The sequence below is a fragment of the Papaver somniferum genome, chromosome 8 (genome assembly GCF_003573695.1).
Source record: "Papaver somniferum cultivar HN1 chromosome 8, ASM357369v1, whole genome shotgun sequence".
Lineage (NCBI taxonomy): Eukaryota > Viridiplantae > Streptophyta > Magnoliopsida > Ranunculales > Papaveraceae > Papaver > Papaver somniferum.
In genome coordinates this window covers 145,053,919-145,065,064 of record NC_039365.1, presented here as the reverse complement: position 1 = coordinate 145,065,064, position 11,146 = coordinate 145,053,919, and the positions used below count along the sequence as shown (strand labels likewise).

At 36.6% G+C, this 11,146-nt stretch overlaps 1 protein-coding gene and 1 long non-coding RNA gene across 2 annotated transcripts; both read left to right on the top strand.

Moving 5' to 3' along the window:
• Positions 1-213: 213 nt before the first annotated feature.
• On the top strand, positions 214-1,750 carry LOC113303338. The gene is made up of 2 exons (XR_003337413.1): positions 214-854; positions 967-1,750. It is a non-coding gene; the product is annotated as an uncharacterized LOC113303338 (long non-coding RNA).
• Positions 1,751-8,540: 6,790 nt separating this feature from the next.
• LOC113306143 lies at positions 8,541-10,487 on the top strand. Its single transcript, XM_026555117.1, has 4 exons — positions 8,541-8,555; positions 8,822-8,905; positions 8,984-9,145; positions 9,791-10,487. The coding sequence occupies exons 1-4, from the start codon at positions 8,541-8,543 to the stop codon at positions 10,301-10,303; spliced, it is 774 nt and encodes a 257-aa protein (XP_026410902.1). The 3' UTR covers positions 10,304-10,487.
• Positions 10,488-11,146: the final 659 nt, after the last annotated feature.

The window sequence follows — 11,146 nt, the reverse complement described above, 5'->3', positions numbered from 1 at the left end:
AGAATTAATCTAAAAATGATCTGGATGCGAAATTAGTACCGTTGAATAGATCTCGAAAAGTTACGCATAATGGATTACTCGAACGTGTCATTCGGACACCGGACGAAGAAGATATCATCAGATTATTACGAAGGGTAGAGTCATCATTTATATCCTAACCGCCTAGATGCCCTTATCAGTTCGGGTGCCTTTATCAATCTTTGCCGACCTTATCTCAATGAGGAGATAAACTCGTTAATCTTTTCTTCTTCTTTATTCTTCTTCCTTCTTCTCTTTCTCCTATTCTTCGTCTCTCGTTCTTCAGTGATAAGATTTTAGTTTTGAGATCGGAAAAACTTAAGAGAAACACTAAAGTTTGGTTGTTCGTGCTCGTGTTGTTTTTGGTTTGGAAAGGAAAGCAGGAGAAAGGGTAGATTGGTTAGAATCTGGAGTTAGGGTTCTGAGATTTGGTTTTGATTGAAGTTTGTGTAAATTGAGGATGAAGTCGAGTAATTCATGAATGGGTTGAATGAATTGAAGGTTTAGATCGATGTTTGGAGATCGAACTGTAGCAGAGAAGTTTGGGAATGAAATTAGGGTTTCTCAGAGAATCGAATTAGAATTCAATTAAAGGTGAATAAGGAGAAGTCAGTAGATGAGTTTCTGAAATTCATTGAAGATGTGATTTGAGATGGTTGAGGAGAAATTAATGGATGGGTTTTGATGAACATGAAGTAAAGACGAAGATTATGATGTTAATTTACAGATCCAGTTAATAAGAAGAAGAATTGGAATTCAATTCTCGATTCCCAGTGAAGAAAAGATTGGTGTTGAGCAATTAAAGGAAGAAGAAGACTTCCGGTTAAGTATTGGAGGTAAATTGTTCTTCTTAGTTTACTGAGTAATGTTTGTCTACTTCATTACTGAGTTTTTGAGTTTGTTAATTGAACTAAAACTGAGATGGATGTATGTGCATGTTTGTTATAGATGAACTGAGTTGAATTGTGAGAAGTCTACAGTAAGGCTTGAGCCACTGTTGAAGTAATTAGCAGTAAGAAATAGTTATGTTGGTCTGGAAAATTATGGAATTGTATATTGGTGGTAGTGGTAGTGGTTGTCTTAATACTGGATTAAGATGAAGTGTAGTTATATTTGCTGGTGGTGATTGAGAAAAGAATGTGCTTGGTGTTGAAGTGGTATATAGGGATGGTGTTGGTGTTTGAACAGTTGGATTTGCTGGTGATGGTGGTTTATGAGTAACAAGGCTTTAGAAATGAGACTGTTAGTGTTGTATTCACAAGTGCAGGGCTAGCTGGAGTTGCAGTTATTGGAGCCTTGGGATGCTGGTGTTAGTGAGATGGAAATGGAAACATAAATGGTGGTAGAGATGAAAGTGCAGGAAATGTATGAAATGATGAAGGTATTGTCTGAATTGAAGTCAGTAAATGCAGATGGTGTTATGATTGTATCTTAGTCTCGTGATTGAGTTGCAAGAGTTTTAGTATATGATTAGATGATACAGATTGTGGGTGAGAATGAAGTATCAAATTGTATTTAGTTGTTGAAGGTAGTAATATTACTGGTGCTGAGTTTGTGGTGTAGGTGGTGGGGCTGTAGTTGGTTGTGAGTTGCAAGGAAGTGTTGTTGTTGTTGTAGTCATGGCTTGATGGCAGTCCCTATGAATGCTTGCTTCTGCTCTTGTAGGTAAGCTGTATTGTCTTTGTAAATCAATTTAGAGATATAAATTGAAATTGTATTTGAGCTGATGTTAGAAAGGTAGTTGGGTAAGAACCTTTGGTTTGTCTGACTGAATTTATTCAGTCTGACTCGTCTTGCTTAGCTGACTCAGTTAATCTAACTGAGTCGAATCGGGTTGAATCGGGTTTGACCCACTAAGTCACTTATCTTGACTTGTTGACCATTTACCTTGGACTTTGACCTTTGACTGGACGTTGACCTTTGACTGGACGTTGACTGTTAGATTGACAGTTAGTGACCGTTAATTAGACTCTGGTGGACTGGGCCTTAGAGTAACGGTTTTGTTTAGTGGACTTGGGCTTAGGACTAGTTACCCTATGTTGATGAATTGGAGCTTTTGGGTTCGAATTAGCCTTTGGCTTATTCTACAAAGTTGTAGATATTCATAAGACTTAACTATGGACTATAAAATCAATCTAATTGGATTAGTTAAACCTTTAGATATGCAAGAGATGAATAATAAAGAAGTGTAGAACCATAAATGGGCTTAGAGCAATTAGATAGACTTGTATGATTCTTGTATGAGCCATTTTGGCTAGCTTCTTAGACTTCTTATATGATTAACAGTTAGTCTGTATTAACAACGATCGATTCAAAGGACGAACCAGTGGATCGTGGATCTTGAGGTAGGCGTGGCTTGTCATCAAAAGAGGTGGGAATACATTTGACTCTTTTGTAACCATTATTGTTTCTTTTACAAAAGTTTATGCTTGAAAAACTCATGCATTGTCTAGTGTGCATTCCATGTTTTGTTTAAATTGCATTACTATACTTATGTTGATTTTGTAAATCTTTCCATGCTTTGGAAAGGACTTGTAATGTTTGTTTGTCATTTGAATTGTTATGGGAAATACGAATTTCCACTTATGGTATATAGGATACGCTATTTCACGTTTATATCTACATGAATTCAGCTTTTATGTTTATATCGGTCGACAGTTTGCGAGTTCGGAATTGTCGACATCCATATTTACGATTAAGTGTGGATTTGCGAGTTCGGAATTGTACAACCATAGTATATATTGTTTGAAGGAGGAGTTTGTCCATATACATGTTTGTTTACTTCTGTGAGGATATCCTCTTTCGTATTTATACCTACATGAATTCAGCTTTTATGCTTATATCGGTCGACAGTTTGCGAGTTCGGAATTGTCGACATCCATATTTACGATTAGGTGTGGATTTGCGAGTTTGGAATTGCACAACCATAGTATACATTGTTTGAAGAAAGAGCTTGTCTGTATTCTTGTTTGTGTATCTCAGTGACTTGGTCACTATTTAATGTCTGAGAAAACATTATTGTTTTTCTTAATCTTGTTTATGATTACTTAGAAGTTAAATGTTAATTATTCCCACTTCAGTTTTCAGAGACAGATCAGAGTTGCGCAGCGAAATCCACAAATGTTGACTCCGTTAATTAGTTAACTTCTGCTATGTTTATTATGTTGTTTATTGTATCTGTAAACTAATTGACTATTGTATATGTATCATTTGAGAGAAGTTCATGTATATATATTCTGAGTGGGGTTAGTTTTGGGATAAGTTTTGTAGTAGATTTCTTAATTGAATATTTAAGTATTTGAATTAGATTCGTAGTGCCTTTTTATTTAGTTAATCTCTTGGATTAGTCAGCTGCTAGCTTAGGGGGCGCTACAGTGTTGGTATCAGAGCTCACTATTAGATCTTATATGGGTGACAGTAGGAATAGCCAGTGCCAGTTAGTGAACTTGATTAGTTTAGAACTGGGTTAGGTTTGTGAGATAAATTTTAACCACTAAAAGTTATCAATAATTAAAAGAATTATTTGATTTGTTTGTTTGGTTGTTTGTTTATGTAATGAAGTAAAAGTTGTAGGGTACACCTATAACTTTAGCTGATGAGGATTTGAGAGTTAATCACATAAATGTTAATAATATTTTTAGGACTCAATAATATTTGTAAGTGTAGTTAGAATAATAGTTCGACCATCCATGTTAATAAGAAAATATTATAATAGTAATTACATATGATAATCAAAGTAATAATAATTTTGATAAAGTAGTTAGCATTTATCAATTAGTATCATATTGAGCTTAACTTAACTAAAATGTCAATGGGGGTATTTAACGATAAAGAAAAATAATGATTATGATTAAATCGCTACGGAAAATTGTTAACACTTACATATGGTCAAGTTTTATAAATTAAACTAATGACAAATTAGGAATAGTTGTTTTGTAGTTGAACTAGACGGTTAAGATAATACTTAAAATGTATAAATAAAAAGACACTTATTAGAATTCTTGTATCGAAATTATCTTTAGTCTAACAAAATGATCCAGTAAATCTTTATAATGAAACAAATATACATGAAGTAGTAATAATAGTATTCCGATGTTTAGTGTAATAGTAGAATTAAAAGAAAATAAATTCATATATTAATAGGATACTTTACAGTAATAGCAAAATCTAAAGACTATTAGGATATATTATAATTTTATGCAGACTCAAATTTAGATCATATTAAATTACCAACGCCAATCTTTAACAAGATATAGTATATGGATTCGAGATAAATAAATAAAGTTTTGTTACATCAATGCTTACGTGAGTGTAAAATTATATTTAGAAAATTAAGGCTTAGTGTACCAACCGGGCTACCAACTTAAAAATAATGAGAATAATAACACAGTTGACAAAAGTATTTGAGTAATTAAATTAGTATGGAATTTATAATAGATAATATTTGGAAATTTTATATATGGTAATATAGTAAGGTTAAATTTATCAAATATTATAAATTGGCGCAAAATCGAATTGGGATTACTATTATTGGTAAAAGAAATAAATAAATAGATCAGAGGACTAAGTAAACTATTTATATTTTACGAAGTAAACTTATCACACTTACAATAAAAGTTTAGAGGCTAGTTAATTTTAATAAATTAATAATTAGTTAATCCAGCACTGGGGAACAATGAAGGTTGTGTTTTCTCTTTTTGTAGGAAGGCATTGTTGGGCTTGGCCAACCTTGACAGGGCAACTGCATTCAGAGATGGCTGATCATAGAAGTATGTTATGATTACTTTAGAAACCGATAGATGTAAAGTCACTTAGAAAAATTCGTAGGAATCTCCTTTGTAATTAGAGACAAGTATTTTATAAGATAGAAATTAATGTAAGAAACTTAGACTTCCGTATTTGATAGAATTTAACTCAGTGTAATTGAACTTAGAGCTACAAATTTTAGATTTTAGTTATAGAGCCATATAGGTTTGTGCTTTGTTTAAGTTGTTTGCGCTTAGATAAGAGATGCGGTTATTCTATAAGGTGGGGAGTTTTTGAAGACCGGAAGAATAGTTTGATTTTCGAGGACGAAAATGAATAAGGCGGGGAGAATGTAAAGACCCGCAAGTTTGTCAACGCTATTAGACCGGTCAAGTATCGATTTAGCCATTAATAACTCGATTAGTTTAACAGGGACGATAATTAATAAGAATTAATCTAACAACGATCTAGATGCGAAATTAGTACCGTTGAATAGATCTCGAAAAGTTACGCATAATGGATTACTCGAACGTGTCATTCGGACACCGGACGAAGAAGATATTATCAGATTATTACGAAGGGTAGAGTCGTCATTTAATCCTAACCGCCTGGCTGCCCTTATCAGTTCGTGTGCCTTTATCAATCTTGGCCGACCTTATCTCAACGAGCAGATAAATTCGTTAATCTTTTCTTCTTCTTCTTCTTCTTCTTTATTCTTCTTCTTTCTTCTTCTCTTTCTCCTATTCTTCGTCTCTCGTTCTTCAGTGATAAGATTTTAGTTTTGAGATCGGAAAACTTAAGAGAAACACTAAAGTTTGGTTGTTGGTGCTCGTGTTGCTTTTGGTTTGGCAAGGAAAGCAGGAGAAAGGGTAGATTGGTTAGAATCTGGAGTTAGGGTTCTGAGATTTGGTTTTGATTGAAGTTTGTGTAAATTGAGGATGAAGTCGAGTAATTCATGAATGGGTTGAATGAATTGAAGGTTTAGATCGATGTTTGGAGATCGAACTGTAGCAGAGAAGTTTGGGAATGAAATTAGGGTTTCTCAAAGAATCGAATTAGAATTCAATTAAAGGTGAATAAAGAGAAGTCAGTAGATGGGTTTCTGAAATTCATTGAAGATGTGATTTGAGATGGTTAAGGAGAAATTGATGGATGGGTTTTGATAAACATGAAGTAAAGAGGAATATTATGATGTTAATTTACAGATCCAGTTAATAAGAAGAAGAATTGGAATTCAATTCTCGATTCCCAGTGAAGAAAAGATTGGTGTTGAGCAATTAAAGGAAGAAGAAGACTTCCGGTTATGTATTGGAGGTCAATTTTTCTTCTTAGTTTACTGAGTAATGTTTGTCTACTTTCATTACTGAGTTTTTGAGTTTGTTAATTGAACTAAGAACTGAGATAGATGTATGTGCATGTTTGTTATAGATGAACTGAGTTGAATTGTGATAAGTTTATAGTGAGGCTTGAGCCACTGTTGAAGTAATTAGCAGTAAGAAATAGTTATGTTAGTCTGGAAAATTATGGAATTGTACATTGGTGGTAGTGGTTGTCTTAATACTGGATTAAGATGAAGTGTAGTTGTATTTGCTGGTGGTGATTGAGAAAAGAATGTGCTTGGTGTTGAAGTGGTATATAGGGATAGTGGTGGTGTTTGCACGGTTGGATTTGCTGGTGATGGTGGTTTATGAGTAACAGGGCTTTAGAAATGAGACTGTTAGTGTTGTATTCGCAAGTGCAGGGATAGCTGGAGTTGCAGTTATTGGAGCCTTGGGATGCTGGTGTTAGTGAGATGAAAATGGAAACAGAAATGGTGGTAGAGATGAAAGTGCAGGCAATGTATTATATGATGAAGGTATTGTCTGAATTGAAGTCAGTAAATGCAGATGGTGTTATGATTGTAGCTTAGTCTCGTGATTGAGTTGCAAGAGTTTTAGTATATGATTAGATGATACAGATTGTGGGTGAGAATGAAGTATCAGATTGTATTTAGTTATTGAAGGTATTAATATTACTGTTGGTGCTGAGATAGTGGTGTAGGTGGTGGTTCTGTAGTTGGTTGTGAGTTGCAAGGAAGTGTTGTTGTTGTTGAAGATGATGCTTCTTCGAGAGAGGATGTTTCCACAGCCGCCTCTTCCAAAGGTGATGGTTCCTCCAGAAATGATGATTATGAGATTTACATGGAGAAAGAGGGAAGTCCCAAGACTAAGAACATTCCAACTGCTGAGGATAAGTGCTTTACGTATCTATATAGACCTAAAAAGCGTCCCTTAGGCTCATTGTTTCAGTTGTTAATAAATCCCAGGAGCAATACTCGGCATAAATTGGTATCTCCTCAAGTAGTAATCCGGTTTTGTTTGCAAGGAAAACACTTTTCGGCTTCTCATGTGGAGTTCAAGCTTTCACGAAAGCCCCTGATCCATTTCTCTGGATGGGAAAGACACATACTGGGTCATAGCCGTGTTAGGACCATATTGGGTAGTTCCCAGGTAACACGAGCCATTCAAGCTGCTGGAGATTTAATCATCAACCATGATATACCAGGTATGGTAGCCTTGCTCTCCCGTTGGTGTGTTCCTACTCACACGTTTATATGCATATGGGGAGAATTCACCATTAGTCTAGAAGATGTAGTTGCTTTGTTGCACCTTCCAATTACTTGTAATTTCCCTGAAGAGCTTTCATCAGAGGAGAATGAGATGTCTAACATATTATAGGCCAAGATGCACGAATTCAATGAGTCACCCGCATCCTGCTATGCTCAATGGTTATCACATTGGTGGCCGAGAGATATAATTCGTGAAGAATCGGTTGATGGCGCTTTAACAATTGCTGCTTTCTTATGCCTGTGGCTTTCCAGGGATATCTTTGAAGATTGTGGACACTTGCTGAAGCCGTTTGTGATTCGCTTTGCCATAAAGATGGCAAAAGGTGAGAAAATTCCCATTGGCAATCTATTCTTGGGTTCGTTGTTCGCCAATTTAGACTCTCTAGTTATAGACTCTAGTATTTATGATGGCTTCATGAAAGCCGAGATATATGACAATACCATGTTCCTCTAAGCCTTGATGTGGGAGAATCTCGAGAGTTACGCCCAAATTCCCCGCAATATTTTGCAAGGCCCCAAGGTCGACACTCGTCACTCCTTCCTTAAGAAGAATAACGCCAGGATCATGCGCTGGTCTATAAAGAAACCACAATACAAGATATGCATTACTGACGTTTTGGACATTGAGTCCAAGTTCAATTTTCGCCCTTGGGTGTCGGTTCCTTCTCTTTTCTCACAGTTGATCACTTTCAATACTACTGACGAGAATATCACGTTGAGTACTGGTGCTGGTCTGAGTGAAGGAGAGAGATCTTTTGTCTGTTGTACTCCTGGTTTCTTGATATCAGTAATGAATGGAGAATTCCGGGTAGAAGAATACAATATTGATAGAGCGGCTCGACAGATGGGTGCTGATCAGTGTATTCCGGGTCACCGAATGAACAAACCATCAATTAAGTATTTGAAGACTAATCTGGACTGCACTCATGTGGAGGGAAGTGAGTATTTATTCTCATACTCTGATCGTGCTAATTTCGTGACTCCGGGTTACATAGACTTCTGGCGTCAGCAACTTGAGTGTGTGTATGATTTTGCAATGGATGTTAGGTCCCCAGTTCGAGAGTTCCCTTCCTCTGACATGATATCTGATCGACCCAGGCTGAGATATCTTTCCAGTGGAGAAAAAAGGAAGACGTCTCCAAATGCGACACAGGTGAGTACCTTTTTCATGATTTTACCCAAAGTACGCCAATCACGCTTCTTAATTGTATTGTGGACTCCATGGTAGGACAGCCGTGCTGTGAGATTTCGAGTTGATGTAAACTCTCCAAACCTTCAAGAAAGTCCTCAAGGAGGAGAAGGCAGGAGCAAGACATCTCATAGAATGATCCCGAACGATATACAGTCTCCTGCCGCTTCTTTGGTGAGTTGTCAATACTTTTCCTCATTGTTGCGACTTTCTCCTCCCTGTGATCAGGATCTTAAAAGAATATTGTTAATTCGTTTCAGAATTTTGCTCTATCTGTTATCGATGGTCTTCGTTTTGCTCCTGGTAGAATAATTCAGGGATACTACACTGACGAGGAAGTTGACGTAAGTATTCCCTCCTCAAGGTAATCAGTGTAACACGCCTCTGAATGAATTAATGATGATCGTTGCTGATGTATCCAGGAGGAAATCATTGTAGATGAGCAGCATGTTGATGAAGCACAATCTTATTTGAGTCATGGAGATATGGAGAGTTCCCGAAATCTCGAACCGAATGAAGATAACGGAGTTGCCAAAGGAGATTCCAACACCACCGAGCCTTCAAATGGTTTAGAGACTCCCCTAGTAAGTATACCTCCTGTGACCTCTTCATATATGTATGATATTGCTGATTTATGAATGAATGAGTGAAAGTCCATGCGAGTATACGAGTAATTTTTCCGAAATACGCCACCAGGAAATTTCAGACTTTAGCTTTTAGTAAAAACACCGTAGAATCCTCGTTTGGAGTCGGATTTTCGATGTACACATATGTATCTTCAAGCCCAGGAAATTTCCAAGCTTTATTTAAGAAGCTTTTTGATTTTTGAGCATGTTTAGGGCCTTAAAAAGGCGAAACTGTAAACTTCCAGGAGACTTTAGGAACTTTTCCAGATTGCATGTCGTCCAATGTTTTGGCCACATTTCCTTGCTCTTTAATCCGATCGTTATGAAATTTTGACATGTTGTAGATTACTTCCATACAAAGAGAATGGTATATGACCCAACCTAAAATTCTTTACCAATTGATCCCAGTTCGTCGTTTAATACATGGAAGTGTAGAATCTCTTCAGATGAGCTTGTTTGAAAACGCGTTTCATGGATTCTACACCATTTGCTTATGTTTTGGGTGCTAAATAAGGAACTTAGATGATGTTAGTTCACTTATATTCTGAATTTTATGGTCTCCTTTGATTTTCCTGCTCTAATCTCATGTAATCTTCGTATTAGGTACCAAATACCGAAGTTGAGAATAACGGAACCAATGTTGAAGATTCGAGCAATGTGGTGAATCAAAGCAGTAACATCACCTACTCTCCACTTCCAGGTTATGAGAATATCATTGTTGAAGCCGTAGAGGAAACTGAGACTCCAGTTGCTATTGAAACCGAGCAAAGAACAGAAGAGATTGTCCCAGAAGAAGATGTTGTAATAACAATGGAGGATGCTCCAGTAATTGAGAATCGTGTAGTAATACACGAATATCCCAATGCAGGGATTGTTTGTGAGCCTCCATTTGGTGCTCAACCCCTGTATCATGTGTATGTTGGTGGATTCAGCGTTCCTACTGGGTATGCCAACATGTATGAGAAGCTGTGGAAAATGTGTGGTCATATTGTTGTTGCCAGGGATCCTGATCGTAGATACTTCTTGGCAATGCAATTGGGAAACATATTGCATGTTATAGATGACATACGAACCAGGTCCAGAAGTACTGTTACTCGAGATGTACTCTTTGATTGAGAGTACAACTTGGAGAATTATGAGAGACTTGGCTTTAACTTGAAGTGGCTTCCTCAGAAGATCAATATTATCAAGGATGCAGTAGTGAAGAACATCCCTTTTACTAGTAATGATGTGATGGATAAAATGACCAAGATTGCTGAGCTGACCAAAAAGATGGAGTTGGAGAGAGCAGCTTTGCAAGTCTTGGAGAATGCTGAGAAGCAGAAATCATACTTCGATGGCTTCCTTTAATTTCCTTTCCATAATCTCATGAACATTGAACTTCCGAGATATGTGAGGTTTTATTTGGGTTTTGATTTTTCGACAGGTTTTGAGTGACTGAGGATTTTCTTTTGGATTTTGGATTTGATAGAGATTTTTCTTAAATAAGGAACTTTGATAAATTGCTGAATTTTCAAATACTGAGTGCAAGTATGCACACATTTTGGAGGAATTGAAAAATACAAGTAAAGTAAAATCCTAAGGTGTGAACACCAGATGCTTTGAGCATTTTCTTTGGATATAAGACATCCAATGTTGAATGCTTCATGTGTCTAAAGTCTTGAACCAATTCTCATGAATCACTAGTACACTTGTCTTGCCTTTGATGTCAGCCAATTTGTAGTATCCTCCAGCAACTGACTTACCAATCATAAAAGGTCCTTCCCAGTTAGAACTCTTTGTGGAGTGCAAATTGCGTATGGTTGCCTTAAGAACCAAATCTCCTTCATGAAATTTGTTAGTCTTGGTTGTACGTGCTTTGAATATCTTCTGCTGGTTTGGAATTCCTCGTGGATTCCATGTTGGTGGAGCTTTCCAATTTTACGGCACATGTGGACATTCACGTAGAAGAGAGTATGT

Bases quoted from the DNA above. Each gene is read 5' to 3' on its own strand.
- LOC113306143 (XM_026555117.1), top strand. The intron at 8,906-8,983 runs GTAAGTATTCCC...TGATGTATCCAG, and splicing joins ACACTGACGAGGAAGTTGAC to GAGGAAATCATTGTAGATGA. The intron at 9,146-9,790 runs GTAAGTATACCT...TCTTCGTATTAG, and splicing joins ATGGTTTAGAGACTCCCCTA to GTACCAAATACCGAAGTTGA.